The sequence below is a fragment of the Mirounga leonina genome, unplaced genomic scaffold (genome assembly GCF_011800145.1).
Source record: "Mirounga leonina isolate KUSES-001 unplaced genomic scaffold, KU_Mleo_1.0 Mir_94, whole genome shotgun sequence".
Lineage (NCBI taxonomy): Eukaryota > Metazoa > Chordata > Mammalia > Carnivora > Phocidae > Mirounga > Mirounga leonina.
This window is the reverse complement of record NW_023270855.1, coordinates 38,168,230-38,188,184: the sequence shown is the minus strand read 5'-3', so window position 1 is coordinate 38,188,184 and position 19,955 is coordinate 38,168,230. Positions and strand designations below refer to the sequence as shown.

Sequence of the window (19,955 nt, the reverse complement as noted above, 5' to 3'; positions counted from 1 at the left end):
CAAATAAAAAAATAAACACCGACTACATTAAATATAATGAATTAAAGAACTAAAATCTCTCATAAATTAAAAACTACTAACAAGCCAAGAAGAAACAAACTAATAATCTGCTAGAAAAATGAGCAAAATACATGAAAAAGAGAATTTATCAAAAAGAAATGCAAATGGTCCTTAAACATATGGGAAGATGTGTAAATTTACTCATTTTAAAAGAAATGTAAATTAAAACTACACTGAGATATCAGATTGGAAAAAAAATTCCAAAGTTTGACAACATACTCTATGGTAAGGCTGTGCTTAAGCAGGTAAAGCACAATGACAACCCTGGTGAAGAGAACTTGGCAATACTAGCAAAATACATATGTATTTACCTTTTGATCCAGCAATCCCACTTCTAGGAATCTCTCCCAAAGATATGCTGGCAAAAATACAAAGACATGTACAAAGCTATTCGTTGCAGTACTATTTGTAATGCCAAGATTGGAAACAACCCAAATGTCCATCAGTAAGGAACTGGCTGAATAAAATAAGGTCCCTACATCCATATGGCTGTAAAAGGGAAAGATTACTACATACTGATGTGGGATAATTTCCAGTATCTAAGAGATACGACTATGAATATATATATGTATGTAGTCACACACATACTTGTTTATAATTTTTAAATGAACAACAGAAGAGTAAAATAATAAAAACCAGTTGCATATATAGGGAAGAATGAAAAGGATGAATAGTATCAGATTGAAAATGGGAATGTTACATAATTTTGACTTTATCACTATGTAGATACTTTATAAAATTTTAGAAACATATTTAAATCAAAAGAAAAAAATTCCAACTGAAACAAATATGCCTGTTGGTGACATAACCACAAGGAAAACAGGATTACTTCACGTCATATTAAAATATAATATCTGACTGCAAACCCCAGTGGAATATATTTAGAGGCAAAAACCATGAAGAAATTTTAAACCTCACACTGATATTAATACTTGGAATGTTGGTACTGTTGAAAAAATTATAGAAATATTATAGGGTAAAAATACGTGATATTAACATCGTTATGAAACAACACAATTCCAAAAGAAAAGAGACACAAGCGTAAAAGCCCTGCAATTTTAAATTAAAATTGTGAATATAAAACAAAGCCATCGGACTCTTTTCTCTTCAAAAGACGTGTAGTTTCCAGCTATGTCAATGGATAAGGCCTACAAGAAACGACAACCTAGTATCAATGAGCACCCCAGCACCCAGACTGCGGTCTCTAAATATTATATCCACTATCAATAAAAAAGAAAAATACACAGTTTCCCTGAGAAATGGTAGACTGTAAGTCTGGGGCAGAAAATGTGCAAGAGGTACCTGGGAATCTTACTACCCTAGAAAGCAAGGACTGGAACTATCAAAGATACATGACATCACACCAAAAGAACACAGGAACCAATCTGAAAGAATGCTCATTGCTAGAATGGGGCAATTTGATCATCAAATGAAGGATGATAGCAATGGAATCAAACTCATCACATATGTGTATGTGTGTGTATACGCATGTGTTTGCACATGCACATGCATGCACTTTAAATCCATGAGTTAACAATAACATTTAAAACAAAACACTGATAAACTTCCTAAATGGCAGAGTAAGTACCTCGGTGAACCCACTCTCCCAGAAAAGTAGCAAAAACGCTGGCTAAAAATGATGAAAATCAATTATTTCAAAGTTGTGAAATTAGCTGAAGGCACACAACAAACGGAAAAGTTAACTATTCAAGACAAGCCACTGGACGTGGTTAGAAGAGCAGGGTTGTGGTTTAGGTTGAGACTATTCCCATTCCTCATCCTTCTTCAGCTCAAAATAGAAATTTTAGAATTGAAAATACATAACCATAAGAAAACTCCATAGTAAGCCCCTTAGCAGAATAAAAAGGATAGAGGGGAGAATGACTACAATTAAAGACTGAGGAAAGAAAAAAAAATGAAAAGAGTGTGGGACAGCAAGAAAAGATCTAACACTGGTGCCCACAGAGTCCCAGAAAAAGAGAAAGAGAACAGGGCTGTACAAGTATTTGAAGAAATAATGGCTGAAAATTTTCCAATTCTGGCAAAAGACGTAAGATTCAAGAAACTAAGAAAACCCCAAACAAGATAAACCCCAAGGAAATATGTGCAAAGACACACCAAGTGTCAAACTTCTGAAAACTAAAGACAGAAAAAAACCTTGACAGCAGGAAGAGAAATTTAAGGTGAATGGAGGCGAGGGAATTCCAATGACAGCAGATTTCTCATCGGAAACCATGGAGGCCAGAAGGCACAGTATTTTTCAAGAGATGAAAGAAAAGAATTTTCTACCCAGAATTCCATTTCCAGCAAAAATATCCTTCAGTAATTAATAGGGAAATTAAGGCACTGTCCTAGGAAGGTAAAATATTTTATCACTAGCAGATCAACCCTAAAAAAATTCTATAAACAGAAATGGAATGACAGAAGAAGTAATCAGAAAATCAGGAAGGAATAAGGGACAATTTCAAGAGTAAAAATACTGGAAAATATAATACATTTTCCTCATCCTTCTGACTTTAAATTATGTTTGACAGTTGAGGCAAAATTTAACAGTGTCTGATGTGGTTCTCAAAGTCTGTAGAGGAAATATTTAAGACAATTATAAAGGTAAATAGATGTAAAAGTAGGTAAAGTTTCCACACTTGGCTCAAATTAATAAAATGATGACACCAGCAAGTATGCTAAGTTATGTATAGATAGTGTTCTACCTAGGGCAACCACTAAACAGCCATACAAAGAGATACATTCAAAAACACTATATACAAATCAAAATGACTTGAAAAACAGTGACAATACCAAATGGCAGAGGGGGATGTGAAGAAACCAGATCTCTCATCCATTGCTGGTAAGAATGTACAGCCACTCTGGAAAGTAGTTTGGCTGTCTCTTTATTAAACATATGATCCAGCAATTGTGCTTCTGGGTATTTACCCCAGAAAAATGAAATCTTAATGTACATGATTGCTCACAGCAGCTTTATTGTAATAGCTAAAAACCAGAAGCAACCAAAATGTACTATAGTAGATGAAGAGTTAACCAAACTGTAGTACACCCATGGAATACTACTGAGCAATAAACTGATACATGCAAGAATTTGGATAGCTCTCAAGGGCATTATCTTGAATGAAAAAAGCAAATTTCAAGAAGTCATATACTATGTGATCTATTTATGTAACATTCTTGAAATAACACAGAGATGGAGAAGAGACTAACAGTTGCCTGGGGTAAGAGAAGATTGGGGGACAGTGTGGGATAGATGACGGGGATAGTAGAGAAGAGCTCTTTGTGGTAAGGGAACAGTTCTGTATCTTGACTGAGGTTATGGGAAGCTACATGTGATAAAATGACAGAGAACTACATATACTTTATACATAGGTCAATTTCCTGGCTTTTATATTGTACTATACTTAGAGGAGATGTAACTAATGGTAGAAACTGGGCGAAGGGTACACAAGACCTGTCAGTACCATCTTTGCAACTTCTCATGAATCTATAATTATTTCAAAATAATTCAAAATAACTATCAAAATTAAATTTTTTTAAGACGTCTGTTCATAAAAGTTATTTGCTTTTTCAGCAAACATTATGAGGACCCCCTAGTGCCAGGTTCTCTGCTAGGGACAGAGAAAGAACTCATATCTTCAAAGAGCTTCCCGTTCAGTGGTAGAAAGACAAATCAGACAACACAGGTAAGTAAGAGAATTCTGCACTGTGAGAAATGAATTCTGCTCAGCAAAACCAATACCTGCATCAAGCTGCTGCTCCCCGTTCATTTCCACAGAACATGAGCTGTCTCCTCCCCACGCAAAGGGCAGGCCTTACAGTTCTGCTATGATCTGAAGATTACTTGCAGGTCTCAAGCATTTGCTCAATGGGCATCCAAGGGTCCAAATGAAAGTGCTGGAAAATCAAAAAGAACACATAAACAGCCTGAATCCCAAGCATGTTTACTCATTCATAAGACCTGGCACTCCAGTGAGTTAGGAGGGCACATAAAACAGACACACACTGGCAGAATAGAGGGGATTAGAGAAAAAAATGGATACCTTTCCTAATTTTGGAGACTGCGTATGTAAATGTGTGTGTGTGTGTGTGTGTGTGTGTATGCAGAGACTGCACTACCAAGATCTTGATATCTAAAAATCACAACAAACTAACATGTATATGAATCACTCTTTAACCTTAGATGTAGGATTTAGCACCATGACTCCTACCCACAAAAACCCTAATTCCTAATGAATTTCTGAAGGAAAAAGGTAGCTTTCAATGCTCTGTCTTATCCAATGAATAAGATTAAGGATATATTACTTTATCTAGTTTTTTATTGCATTTATCTAGAATATTATGCAGAACCAAAAAGTATCAATTACATTAGTCTACAGTTACACTTATAAAGGGAACCTCTCCAAAATAAGCTTTGAACCCATTTGTTTTTTAGAACAGCCTTATTATAATTCACATACCAAAATTTCCCACTTTAAAAAGTGTATAATTCCACAGTTTTGAGTAAATTTACAGAGTTGTGTAACCACCACTATATCCAGTTTTAGAATATTTCCCTTCCCCTGAAAAAACACTTCATACCCACTTGCAGTTCCTCCCCGTCCTGTCCAGGCACAGAACAAGTACCTGACCTTCCTAGGGCTCCACAGCGAGGAAGTAAGAGAACCAGGTTTCAAGCCAAGCAAAATGTCTATATTCCATGTCCTCAAGCACTGTATTTTACTGCCTCTCAGTGGGAAGCAACTGAGGGTTTCTTTATTTTTTTTAAAAAGATTGTATGTATGTATGTATGTATGTATGTATGTATGTATTTATTTGACAGAGAGAGACACAGCGAGAGAGGGAACACAAGCAGGGGAAGTGGGAGAGGGACAAACAGGCCTCCCATGGAGCAGGGAGCCCGATGCGGGGCTCGATCCCAGGAGCCTGGGATCATGACCTGAGCTGAAGGCAGTCGCTTAACTGACTGAGCCACCCAGGCACCCCTGAGGGTTTCTTTAAACTTAGAAAGGAAATGATCAAATCTGTGTTTTAAAAAAGATCCCTCTGGACCCAAGTTGAGAAACCATAAGGGAATGACAGCAAAGAAAACATGTAAGCATAAGACTTCTACATGGCAAAAGACACCATAAATAAAATTCAAAGGTAAGAGAGTTTATCTTAAAAGTTCTCATCACAAGAAAACAGTTTTTGTTTTTTTTGTAACTATGTATGGTAATGGATATTAACTAGACTTACTCTGGTGGCCATTTTGCAATGTATACAAACATTGAGTCATTATGTTGTACACCTGAAACAGAATATTATTTGTCAATTATACTTTACTAAAAATAAATAAATAAATAAGACCATGGAGATGGGTGAAAATATTAGCAACATAGAATAGGTTCATTTCCATATACAAGCTCCTGTAATTCAACAACAATAAAAAAGAAAAATGGGCAAAATATATAACTGATCCACATTAAAAAATCAGAGTTAAAGCTTATAAAAATGTGTTCAATCTCATTAGGAATGAGGAAAATAATTTTTAATTATATACAACTTTTTCACCTTTCAGATTGGTAAAAATTTTAAAACTAAAAAAGTCCAGGGTTGACAAGGAAGTTGGATAAATGGGAGAACTTCAGAGTACACACTGGTACCACCTTTTTGGAGAAGAATTTAATGAAAAATAATTTAACTTACAAAGATTTAAAAGACACAAACTCTTTGAGCAGCAATTCTGGTATTAAGAATCTTTCATACAAAACACATGTGTGGGAGGCTTCATAACCAGTGATGCTTGCCACAGTATTATCTTTAAAACCAGAGACAACCTATGTGTTTACCAAATGGGAATGGAATGGCCACATACATTATGATACACCTATACTGGGAAATACTCTACAACCATTAGAGGAATTTAGGTAGATCCATAAAAGCACATGGGAATGTTGTCTATACTGCTGAGTGGAAAAAGCAAATGAAGGACATTATTTATATTAACTTTTTAAAATCCTATATCCATTGTTTATTTGACTACATTTGTGACTTTTTAAAAAACGATTTTATTTATTTATTTGAGAGAGCGAGCAGGGGGAGGGGCAGAGGGAGAGAGAGAGGGACAATGAGACTTCCAGCTGAGTGCAGAGCCCAAAGTGGGGCTCAGTCCCAGGAGCCCGAGATCAAGATCTGAGCCAAAGTCAGACACCCAACCAACTGAGCCACCCAGGCGCCCCTACATTTGTGACTTTTAACAAATGATTTAACTCATTTGTGCCAATGGCATCATTTGTAAAAGACGGATAACAGTAATGTACCCACTTCAGAGGACCGCTATGAAGATCAGTAAGACAATCCGTGAACAGCACTCAGCATAGAACTGACCACGTGGTAAATGCTGAGTTAATGTTAACTTTCTACAGTGTTGACTGAGTCAAGTTCCTACGGCACTAACTTAGTGCATCATCTCTACAGAGAACACCTGTCTCTTCATCATGGGTTGATGGAGCAAAGCCAAGGCCACATAAATATCTGGTGGTTCAGTAGGCTTTGAAGATGTGATCCACTGCTTATGTTCATAAACTCTTGGAATATGCCAGCACATTTTGTGCAGAGAGCCACCTAACGCAAAATGATTACACACACACACATACACATCATATATATAAAATAAGTGAAGCTTCAAAGCCAAGGACAAGAGAGTTGGGAAAACCACAAGACTTATGAAGCTGAAAGCTAAGGCTGTGATATTTTTTTTAAAGATTTTATTTATTTATTTGACAGAGAGTGAGAGAGCACAAGCAGAGGGAGAGGAAGAAGCAGGCTCCCCACTGAGCAGGGAGCCCCATGCGGGACTTGGTCCCAGAACCCTGGGATCATGACCCGAGCCGAAGGCAGACGCTTAATCGACTGAGCCACCCAGGCATTCCTATTTTTTCAATCTTACAGCATCACTAAGATTTTAACCAATGAACAATCAGTTCATCATCTTAATAGGATTATGAGAAATAAACTGATGAAGACTTTTGCTGTGGAACATCCGTTAGATCTCTTCATTGCTAGTATGCTCTCTTTCTATGCAATGAGGGGGGAAAAAAGCAGTGAAATATCCGGGAGCTTAGAATATGGAAATTTAATTCATTTTTCATTTATTTCCTTTTATTTCATTTACTTCCTACCATATTAAATTGTTTTACTTTATTTTATCATTGATTTTGGTATTATAATTCCTCTTGTGGTGGGTGACCAAAACCCATTAGAGCTATTCATTTAAATAAGTTCTCATGAACTAACTGATCTAACCTTGCTCATCTTCTTTAGAATATTTTGGTGAAATACAGTGCCTAGATACTTATAAAGGGCTCTAAGAAGACATACTAAAGCCCTTATGAGCCATACTAAAAGCTAAGTGTACAAAATAAGCTTTGAGGTCAAACACACACAGGCACACACACACACACACACAACAAAAAAAATGAAAATGAAACCCAGGCAGAATAAAATGAAACTGAATTCACTATTTCATTTTTGGAGCTACATCAGTGTAAAACCATGGGATACTTCCCTTCTGACAGCTCTTTTAAAAGGCCTAAAAGCCATGTGAACAACAACCAGCCTTCATCTTGTTTTAGCTTACACATGCAGTCCACACCCTAAGCCTCTACTAGGCCAGCTTCAGGTTAATGCACTTTGTTTTCAAGGCTAAGACTAAACACTGAGTAAGAGCATTATTACATGGAAAAATTACAATAATGCAAGAGAGATTTCTGTGGGAGAGATCCTCAGTCAAAATCATTTAACAGTTCCAACACAAGTAACTTTTAAAGCACTTATGTAGAAGGAAAGAGACTAAGTGTGGCTCTAGAGGTAGGTATCCAGTCCATATAGTAGTTGCAAGAAAATACTTTAATTCAGTAAGTATTTACCAGGTAGTTAAAAGGAAAATTCCCATTGAAATGTTTAAATTTTCACTCTTATCCCTCAACTTAACAGATGGAAGTCCAGTAATAATTTCAAGTATGCTGTTAAATGTGGTAAATGCAAACAATTCAGCAAATCCGATGCTCTATTTTGGGCATATCTGTAAAGTAAATGCCCTAGACAGCAAATGCTAATGGTAGCATCACTGTACTGTTTCGTTCCCCAACAGATGTAGCTTCTGACTGGCTCTACAACAGTCAAATCATTACTTCCTGACCTTGTACACATCCTCTCTGACAGGCCACCTAAATTAAATGTTTTGCTTCCATCTGTCAAATGTCAATGTAATTTGATTATTAGGGATAGACATCTTCCATTGTTTCATTAAGTTGTTTATTGCTGTTGCTTTTAACCCACTGCTCCATGTCTAACTAGGGAAATTAAAAAAACAAATTAAGTCTAATAAAGTCAATCTTAGCCACTCACATCGTCTAAATTAAATCTGACCCTAACTTAACTTTTCCATGATTATGTAAACCCAACACAAGGCACATCTATCGCAGTCGAACAAATCAGTACTAATGAATTTATAAAACCAATAAAACTTCTAAACAAAACCCAGAACTCAAGAATACCTTAATTTTTTTTTTAAAGGTATTCAACGTTACTGTCAGGAAAACGCAAATCAAAACCACGTTGAGAAATCACCTCACACCTGTCAGAATACTATTATCAGAAAGACAAGGTAACAAACTTTAGCAAGGATGTGAAAAAAGGGAACCCTCGCATGCATTCTTGGTGGGTATGGGAATTGGTTGCAGCCACTGTGGAAAACAGTATGGGGGTTCCTCAGAAAATTAAAAATACAAATAACATATGATCCAGCAATTCCCCTTCTGGGTATTTATTTGAAGGAAACAAAAACATGAACTCAAAAAGATATCTATACTCCCCTATTCAATGCAGCATTATTTACAAGAGCTAAGACATGGAAGCAACTTAAGTGTTCACTGACGGATGAACAGATTAAAAAATGTGGTATACACCCACATATACACAATGGAATATTCTTCAGCCACAAAAAAGAAAATCCTGCCATTTGCAACAACATGGATGGACCCTGAGAGCAGTATGCTAAGTGAAGTCAGTCAAACAGAGAAAGACAAATGCTATATGATTTCACACATGGAATTAAAAACAAAAACCAAAAAACAAAAAAAACACCCCAAACTCATAGATACAGAGAACAGACTGCTGCTTGCCAGGGGTGAGGGGTGGGCAAGATCGATGAGGGTGGTCAAACGGTACCAATTCCAGTTTAAAATAAATACGTCCTGAAGATGTAAAGGGCAGCATGATGACTACAGTTAACAATATTGTATCATATTTGGAAGTTACTAAGAGAGTAAATCTTAAAGGTTCTTATCATAAGAAAAAAGTTTTTGTAACTATATGTGGTGAAGAATATTACTAAAACTTACTGTGGTCATCATTTTGCAATATATTCATATATTAAATCCTTATGTTCTTCCCTTGGATTAGTACAATGTTCTATTTATATCTCAGTTTAAGACCCTAAATGATGAGGCAGTATTTTAAAAGGGTTGTTGTGAACTAACATGAGAAATTTTTAAGTAAAATATGCCCTAAGCATACAATGTAATACTACACGGCCATTAAAAATTGTGTTAGAGAAATGTTTTCTTTCCAATCAAAATCCCAAGATTTAAGGGGCTCCTGGGTGGTTCAGTTGGTTAAGTGTCCAACTCTTGGTTTCAGCTCAGGTCATGATCTCAGGGTTATGGGATCCAGCCCTGTGTTGGGCTCCACACTCAGCAGGGAGTCTGCTTCAGATTCTCTCTCTCCCTCCCTCTGCCCCTCCCCACTAGCTCTCTCTCCAAAATAAATAAATAAATCTTTTAAAAATCTTTAAAAAATACACGAAATAAAATAAAAAGCTAATTTAAAAATGCACCTAAAAGAGAAAATGCACAACCCAGCCATATTTTTGTAAAAGATGGTATTTGATGAGGCTAGTTCCTTCTACCAAAATGTTAAAATAGTCTGGTACTAGTGCAAGAAAAGACAAATACATCAATAAAGTAGAATAAGGCTGAGAAACAGATGCATTCATATGAGGATACAGTGGGTGATAAAATGGCATCCCGTATCAATTGTGAAAGGTCAAACACACAAAGAGTGTTAAAGAACTGGCTATCCATTCTAACAGGAAAAACACTGGATCCTTACTTCATGCTGCCACATAAATAAATTCCAGGTAAATTAAAAGAGCAAATCATGAAAAACAAGACTCCAAACAAATTAAAACATAAGGGAATACAGTTTTAAACCCTGGGACAGCATAGACATCTTTAAGCAAGGAAGCCATAAAATGGAATATTTAAAAATACTTAAAACTTCTGATTGGCAGAAAGACACCATAAACAACTTAAAAACCAAGCCACAGACTAGAAGAAAATATTTCCAGCATATATAATACACAAATGATTAATAGTCATAATCACAGAAAGCACTAATAAATCACAGAAATAAATCACAGAAAGCATCAATAAAGAAAAAAGGCCAAACCTTTTTGGTTTGGAGAAAAAAAGTCAGGTATAAACAGGAATGTTAGAGAAGAAATGCAAATGATCAATAAGCATAGGAAAATATGTTCAATGTCAAGGGCTAAAATGAGTTATTTCTCACTCAGATTGGAAAAATAAAAGATTAGTAACATCCAATACAGGTGAAAATATATAAAGAAATGGATGCTGTCATTACTAGGTGAAGAACACAAATGGCTACAACCCTTTTAGAGAAAAATTTTATTCCATTAAAAATTTTAACTTGCATTCTCTACAACCACACAATTCCATTTCCAGTATCTATTTCAGAAAAATACCCAAAGAAAATAAAGAAATAAGTAGCATAACATTTTTAAAGAAAGAGATGAAATTGTTGTCTCTTCCAGGGCATACACGGAGAAGCACCCCCATGTGTACGATGCAAGGGCCTAAATGTGTGCTTGAATACTGTCTACACTAAGGGAGAAATGAAGATCGCAACATCCATCAGTAAATCAGGGCACCTCCCTAACATGAGGGCTAAAAAGAATAGGACAGTTTCATAGGGTCAGAGCTTATACTGGGGGTGCTCCACAGTTTTGGGAATAGACAGTAGTTTATACGTATACAGGCATACCTCATTTAATTGCAATTCACTTGATTGTGCTCAGCAGATACTGCAGTTTTCACAGATTGAAGGTCTGTGGCAACCCTATGTCGGGCAAGTCTATCAGTGCCACTTTTTCCAAGAACATATACTCATTTTGTGTCTGTGTGTCACATTTTGGTAATTCTGGCAATATTTTAAAACTTGTGTTGTTGTATTTGTTATGGTGACCTATGATCAGTGATTATGACTTGCTGAAAGCTCAGATGATAGCATTTTTTAGCAATATTTTTAAAATAAGGTATGTACACTGTTTTTTGGAGATACAATGCTACTGCATACTTACCAGACATAATATACTGTAAACATAACTTTATATTATATACTAGGAAACCAAAAAATTCCTGTAACTCACTTTATTGTGGTATTTACTTTATTGGGGTGGTCCGGAATGGAATGCACAGTCTCCAAGGTATGCCTGTATCTGTATATGTATGTATATACATAAAAAGAATATATATACACAAAACTATTTCTACAGGTACAGATATATATGTGCAGAAGCCTTTAAAATGGTCTGGAAGAATACATCCAAGTCGCTATCAGTGGTTATGAGACAGACTCAGGTACAGAGCTAAAAGGGAATTTTTGCTTCATCTGCACCGGATAAATTTTTTAGGATGACAATGTATTCATATGTGTATTTCTATGACTTAAATTTTTATTTTAAGAAAATGTATTTATTAAAATGGAAATTTATTCATTTTTTCAACAAATATTTACCAGAAACCTATGTGTTTGGCCCTGTAAAAAGGTTAGAGAGATGTCAGTGAAGCAGGACAAAGCCCTGAAGGAGCCATGGAAGGAAAGAGCGTGCCAAGCAGAGGGAAAAGCCAGCCCAGAGGCTGGCAGTGAGAGCACAGGAGCTGATTCCAAGAACAGCTAGGGGACCGAGAAAGCAGAGGCCAGAGAAGCAAGGGAGCAAACAAGAGAGGGCAGCAGGACATAAGCCACACCACCTACCACTCCCAGACCGCTCTGGGAGCATCTCGTGCCTGCAGCCCTAAAGGAACTATGGTATTTACCAGGGACCCTACTCCTCTGGGGGCGATAACACATGAAGGCAATGCTGGTGGAATATTATTCAGTCATAAAAAGGAATGAAGTACTGATACATGCTATAATTTAGATAACTTTGAAAATATACCAAGTAGGGCGCCTGGGTGGCTCAGTTGGTTAAGCGACTGCCTTTGGCTCAGGTCATGATCCCAGGGTCCTGGAATCGAGTCCCGCATCAGGCTCCCTGCTCTGTGGGGAGCCTGCTTCTCCCTCTCCCACTCCCCCTGCTTGTGTTCCTGCTCTCGCTGTGTCTCTCTCTGTCAAATAAATAAATAAAATCTTTAAAAAAAAAAAAAAGAAAATATACCAAGTAAAAGAAGTCAAACATAAAAGGCCACATATTGGGAGGTGGGTGGGGGGGAAGGGGCAATTGGGTAATGGGCATTAAGGAGGGCACTTGATGTAATGAGCACTGGGCGTTACATGCAACTGATGAATCACTAAATTCTAGCCCAGTAACTAATAATACAGTATATGTTAACTAAATTGAGTTGAAATAAAAAAAATTTTTAAAGGAAAAAAAAAAGCCACATAATTAAATGTATTAAATGCTTCCATTTGTATAGAATGGTCAGAACAGGCAAGTCCACTGAGACAAAGATAGATTAGTGAGGCTGCCAAGGGCTAGAGGGAAAGAGTAATGGGAAGGGACTACTACTGTATACAGAGTTTCTTATGGGAACATTGAAACATTCTAAAACTAGATTGCCATGACAGTCCTACAACTCTGAATAAAAACCATTCAACTGTATTGTACACCTGAAACTAGTATAACATTCTATATCAACTATACTTCATCAATAAAAAAAAAAACCACTCTGTACTACTATACACTTTAAATGAGTGAATTTTATGGTATATGAAATATATCTTGATCAAGCTGTAAAAAAATAAAGTCATCTTAAGAACACAACTGTGCTTTTAAAATAACATTATTTCTTGGGGCGCCTGGGAGGTGCAGTTGGTTAAACATCTGACTTTTGGTTTCAGCTCAGGTCATGGTCTCAGGGTTGTGGGATCGAGCCCCACCTTGGGCTCTGCACTTATCGCAGAGTCTGCTTGTCCCTTTCCCTCCGCTTCTGCCCCTCCCCCTGCTCTAAGTTAAATAAATAAAATCTTTTTTTTTTTAAGAACAAAATTCACATTTTATTTAGGTTGAAATAAACTATACAAAATTGATTTTCTTCACCAAAAATAACAGCAATATTTTCTGTATTATTCCTAGATAAACCACAAAACACTTATTTTTATAGGTTTTCTAGGTTTTGTTTATAAATCAAGACGAGGCAGTAGATACAATCATGGAAAAAGACAGAGGAAAACAGACAAATCGGTTGTCAGTATTCATGGCCTCTGATCCTGTCTTGACCATGAACAGAGGTGTTCAACATATACCTGCTAAAAAGCTTACGAAGACTAGGTGTTCTACATACACTTGCTAAAGAGCTTATGAAGATGTAGGCTCAACAAAGGAATGTAAACAGCAACAATCCAATGTGGAACAACAATGGCAGGCTCTCCCATTCAAACTTTAACTGTAACTTGTTCCTTTAAGCTTATTTAATAAAGACAAAATCTCTACTGCAATCCTTGCCTGGCAAGCTCACCTGTTTCTCTCTCTCTCTCTCTGGTAACTCCCTTAACTGTCCATTACAGATTTTTAACATACTAACACTCCTACTATTTAAAGGTCACTCTGAGCTTCATTGTAACATTTTATAAAATGTACTCCTTCCTCCCATACGTCTTCAAAATCTTTGTCTTCTAAGAACTGATAACTCAATACCAGACAATTGGATCCAGTGACAATAAATGTTTTATCTAAAATGACTTAACTAAAACAATTCCCAAGTGCCATTAGCAGAGATCCCACAGAAGTGTAATGTGGCACTTTCAATGCTATCTTCTGGAACAGGTATGTCTCCAAAGCATGAGAGTTTAAACAGGGGCCATTTATTTTTTTTATTTTTTTATTTTTTTAAAGATTTTATTTATTTATTTGACAGAGAGATACACAGCGAGAGAGGGAACACAAGCAGGGGGAGTGGGAGAGGGAGAAGCAGGCTTCCCGCCGAGCAGGGAGCCCGATGTGGGACTCGATCCCAGGACCCTGAGATCATGACCTGAGCCGAAGGCAGACGCTTAATGACTGAGCCACCCAGGCGCCCCAACAGGGGCCATTTAAATAGGCAGATTGTCAATGGCTAATGTACTCAATGAGAGATCGACAGGTCAAGATATTCAGTGATTAAGTGGGGCCTACATACACCTGACAGCTTTTCTGTAAGATGTTTTCAAATTTCTTACAGATTTTTCCAAATATCAAACGTAAGAGAAAGCCTACTTTAAAAGTCTTTTAGGTATTTTCAATGGTTTCTGAGTTACTTGTAGGAAGCTCTGACTTAGTTGTATAGCGTTTGATATATGTGTCCACCATTAAATCCAGATCATGTTTTATATCAAAATTTATGTTAAGCAAAGCCAAGTTACTTGACCTTTGGTCTGTCAAAGTGTTCCTTGGGTATGGTTTGAGACGCTTTCGCCCATTTTCATAGCGTTCATTCTCAACCTTCATCACAGGAAGAATACATAGGACTTTCAGCAATGCATAAACGTTAGGAAAAAACTTGATGTCTGGTAGATGCAGGGCTTCATAAATGGTGGATGGAAGCTCTATACCTTTCCTTCTGTGTTTCCACTTGATTCTCCAGCAATGCAGCTCAGCTGAGAGTGTGTGGGGGTTGGGCAAGTCACTTCTGTACATGTCAGCATGATGCTCGTCCGATGTATTAAATTTGAGCTGTCCCATGACAGAGGGTACAAAAGATAAGCATTTAAGAGCTTTGAGGTGCTGTTCTGAGAATATATCTTTCAGTTCCTGAATAATGTGTTCCACTGCTGGAACACTTAAGAGTTTCTTTATAGTAACTCTCAGAAGTGAGCTGAGATTCCAGGTTACCTTGCAGGGCTCTGTGGAATTTCCCAGGGAGTTTCATCTGAATATCAAGCTTAGTTGCCAAATTTGTGGCTTCTTCAAACCAAAATTCATGATAAACTTCAATATTTTCCATCATTTCATTTAGTGAATGCAGCAGTGCAGTCAAGCTACTGGCTGCAAAGAAGACATCAGAGGTTTGCCTTTGGAGGTTTTTCCCAAAGGCTCTTGTAAAAGAACATTTTTTTTTAATAAATTTTTTTAGAAGATTTTATTTATTTATTTGACAGAGAGAGACACAGCGAGAGAGGGAACACAAGTAGGGGGAGTAGGAGAGGGAGAAGCAGGCTTCCCTGCGGAGCAGGGAGCCCAATGTGGGGCTCGATATGGGGCTCGATCCCAGCACCCTGAGATCACGACGCAAGCTGAAGGCAGACGCCCAATGACTGAGCCACCCAGGCGCTCCAAGACAGAACATTTTTAAGAACAACAATGGTAACGATGAAATCAAAATCTGTTACTGCACTACAGAGTACAAAAGCTCGACCAGCTATATAGTTATTCCATCTAATATTTGTATCACTATTTATACCACCTAAACATAAAACAAGTGCTTGTAGGAGGTCCGCTAAAATTTCAAAAGCATCATGCCTGCCTGTCCACTTGAGAATGGCAGATTTCCTTCAGTTCTTTACCCTTTTCCTCATTGTTCTGAAAGAGGACAGAAATTACGTTGTCAAGCTCCAAAAGCAATTGTGGAGATCGATGGAAGAAAGAACAAACTTCCTCAATTGTTCCTAACGCAACAGATATTCCCACAACAGGCAATGATTTTGCCAACCACATATTTAAGGCACAGGAAGAGCAAAGTGTGTAGACAGCTTGAGGATATTTCTCTAAAAGTCTAGAAGCAACGACTTTCATTTTGGAAGAAAATCCACTGAACACAATGTAAGCCTGGCCACGGCAATACTCCATGTTTAACCACCCCCCTTCAGTTATCATAGTGTGAAATTTTACAGCCAAGATTTCTGCATCAGCTTCATAAGACAAGAAGCCCACAAATTCCTCTCTCAGGTTATGATATTCATCAACAAACCTCACCAACACAGGCAAGTGTTCTTCCCCTGCTATGTCCACTACATCATCAGTGATGATGGAAAAGAAGTGGGAGCCTCTCACTTCCCTGAGGGTCTCCTCCTGAATGCAGCTCTCACAGATGTCTAGCATCTGTTTCTGCTGTGTTTTCGAGCAGAACAATGTGTTAACTGCTGTTGTCTCAAAGCGCTTTCTCAGAACCTCTTCGCCAGAATTTATCCGGCACTCCAGCAGTGCTAGAAGTTATCCAGAGTAAAGAGACCCTCTGGGATTTCATCAGTTTCATGCCCATCCAGAGGGATGTTTTGTTTTCCCATAAGAATCAAAATTTCAAATAAAGATTTTAAGTATTCTTTGTTTTCTTTCTCTTCAAGGCTTAAAGGTAAAATGTTTTCATCCTGTTCTTCACCCCCTTCTTCTGCACTGGGATTCTGAGCGTTGCTATTGTTTATTTCTTTATGTTTTGGTTCCTGTTCAGAAGTTTCATCAATTTTTTTGTTTCAGTGTCCTGATTTCATCTTCACTCAATTCTTTTGTTTTTCTGTGTCTACTATGTGGATTGTTCAAATGACTGGTAAGATCAAATATTGTTGGTATTGCATTATCTCGAAGAACTGTCCTATAAGGGCTCTCTCCCAATGACTTCACAAGTATCTGCTTCAATTAATTTTGAGAAATAAAATAACCCAATCATTCTTTAGTTTTCTGATGCCTCTGTAAATGTATAGTTCTACAGATCATAGAGGTCTCAAAGTGTTTGGCACATAATCGATAATGTTTATTTAGTTGATCAAGTGTTTTATCTTCTAAGTCCGCTCTCCTACAATTCTCCACCCACTTCTGGCATCTGGCTGGATCCCGCAGGAACCTGAAAAAGGCCCGGTTCAACGTGCTCTTCCTCGTGCATCATCGCCCACCCACTGGCTGGCCCGGCCCAGCCCTCCCCTCGCGGCCTCCTCAGGGCAGCCCGCCTGCCCATCGGGGTCAGGGATGGGGAGCCAGGCTGGCCAGCCGGCTCAGCAAGGCCGGCAATAAATAAAAACTTTAAAATAACATTATTTCCATTTTCAAATACAGAAGCCAAAAACAAAAAAGAGACAAGAAATCTGGGTACCATTAGGATATGCAACAGAACAAGGAGAATTTAGCTGTCATTGGTTTGTATTAGTTAAGGGAATGCTATGCTTCAACGGATAAATTCCAAATTACAGTTGCTTAATCCAATAGCTATTTCTCACTCAGAGATAGTCCAAACAGGTGTTCCTGATGAGTAGGCACCTGTCCTCCACATGGTAATTCATCAGGCCAAGCACCTTCTACCTCATAGCTCTGCATCTTCAACACAGGCTCCCCAAATCATTGAGTGTAGGGGGATCATTCATGGAGGTTTCCTTGATCCAGGCCTTCCACCACATTCTATTGTTAGAATTCAGTCACATGGACACCATCTGACTACAAGGGAAGCTGGGAACTGTAAAGTAGCACTTCCCACCATTAAATATGAATGCTTAGAATTAGTACTACCATTTTTTTAGAACTTACATTAATAGATAATATCAGTGATGTTTAAAGAAGGCTCTTTGAATCAACAGTAGTGATACTAATGAACTGCCATGGAATTGCAATTAGTCAATAAATATTTACTGAGCACATACTATCTGCCACATCCTATTCTAAGTAAACAAACAGAGGGAAGGAAAACCTGCCCTCATGGATCTTACAATCTAGTGTGGGAAGACAGATAATGAAGTATAAAGTATGCTGAATGACAATAAAAGTTAGGGGGGAAAATGAGGCAAGGAAGGAGGACACGGAGTCATTAATTTCAAAAGAGTAACCAAGGCCTCAGTGATGAGGTGACATTAGCCAACACCTAAGGGAAATAAGGAAGTGGGTACCTGGGGAAGAACATTTCAGGGAGAAAGTGCAAGGATCCTGAAGTGGGAGCTTGTGTGGCACTTTGGAGGCCACTGATGTTGGAGCAGAATGATCACGGCAAAGATGCTTAGGAGATGAGCTCACAAAGGTACCAGGCACCAGATTCTATACAAACATGTAGGCTGCTGTGAAGATTTTGGTTTTGAGGAAGCCACTGGAGGATTCTGAGCAGAGGAGAGACGTAATCTGACCTATCTTTTTTTTTTTTTTTTTAAGATTTTATTTGTTTATTTGAGACAGAGAGAATGAGAGAGACAGAGAGCACATGAGAGGGGGGAGGGTCAGAGGGAGAAGCAGGCTCCCTGCCGAGCAGCGAGCCCGATGCGGGACTCGATCCCGGGACTCCAGGACCATGACCTGAGCCGAAGGCAGTCGCTTAACCAACTGAGCCACCCAGGCGCCCCCTGACCTATCTTTCAAAAGGATCACTTGGCAACTATGTCGAGAACAGACTGTTAAGTGAGTAAGAGCAGAAGCAGGAAGACCAATAAACAAGATCCTGAAACAATCCTGGCGAGCGTGCTAGCGGCCAGGCCCAGTGGTGAAAAGGGTTTGAGAAGGGTAAAAGGGAAACTGGATGTGGCGTGTGAGAGAAAGAACAGGGTTTGGGCTGACTCCAATTTTTTGGTCTAAGCAATAGAAAGGATGAAACTGCCACCTGGGGGTAAAGTCTGAAGGAGGAGTGGTCTGAGGAAGAAAAAGCAGGGGTTTCAATAGAAAATCGACCAATATGATTCATTTCTTCACTATTAAAGGCTCGCTCTTTGAGTTTTCAGGAAAACTTTTTACCATCAACGAAAGTATAATTATTACACTCTTTATATGAATAGCGTTACCAATTTATAAGCTATTTCCAAATGCTATACTTCATTCAAGCCTAATAAAAACTCTTCAAGGGATGCCTGGGTGGCTCAGTGGGTCATGATCTCTGGGTGCTGGGATCAAGCCCAGCGCTGCTGCTCAGCGGGGAGCCTGCTTCTACCTCTCCCTCTCCCCCCTGCTCATGCTCTGTCTCTCTCTGAATCTCTCTCAAATAAATGAATAAAATATTAAAAAAAAAAAAAACTTTAAAATAACTAGAATGGCTTCTATTCTGATTTCACACCTTGGGAATCTTCTTGTCAGCTTCAGTCCTGCTCTCATACTTCACTTTTTCTAGGTTTACTGATCATCCATGAAGGCATTTTGTCACACCAATTCAGTAATTTGTGCTGTTTTATTGTTTAAAATCCTAATTTCAAAACCCATACACTTCCCATTAAAACCTCAAGGTCAATTTATTTATTTATTTATTTATTTATTTATTTATTTATTTTAAAGATTTTATTTATTTATTTGAGACAGAGAGAATGAGAGAGAGAGAGCACATGAGAGGGGGGAGGGTCAGAGGCAGAAGCAGGCTCCCTGCCAAGCAGGGAGCCCGATGCGGGACTCGATCCAGGGACTCCAGGATCATGACCTGAGCCGAAGGCAGCCGCCCAACCAACTGAGCCACCCAGGCGCCCTCAAGGTCAATTTTTTAACTCTTCTTTATTACATGTCTTTCAAAAATGTCAAGCATAAAGAATTTTTAAAAACTGATTCATACTGTAATGAAGTTGGAAATCTCACACCAACCAATTTATAAATCCTTGATTCACAGTTTTAAGTATGACCACCTCACAGCCTGTTTCCTTAGCAATTGCTAATTAGCACCAGAGTACCAGGCACCATTTCTACACCA

The 19,955-nt window shown here is 38.1% G+C and overlaps 1 protein-coding gene and 1 pseudogene across 4 annotated transcripts in view; both read right to left on the bottom strand.

The window, feature by feature from the left end:
- SFMBT1 (Scm like with four mbt domains 1) overlaps positions 1 to 19,955 on the bottom strand; it is a 130,247-nt gene that overhangs the window by 54,369 nt on the left and 55,923 nt on the right. For all 4 annotated transcript variants that reach the window (XM_034998072.1, XM_034998069.1, XM_034998073.1 and 1 more), the window contains one exon: positions 3,806 to 3,960. In XM_034998072.1, the coding sequence (XP_034853963.1) occupies positions 3,806 to 3,833 (28 nt within the window). In that variant the 5' untranslated portion in view covers positions 3,834 to 3,960. The remainder of the gene's footprint in view (positions 1 to 3,805; positions 3,961 to 19,955) is intronic.
- LOC118005545 lies at positions 14,588 to 17,201 on the bottom strand (annotated as a pseudogene).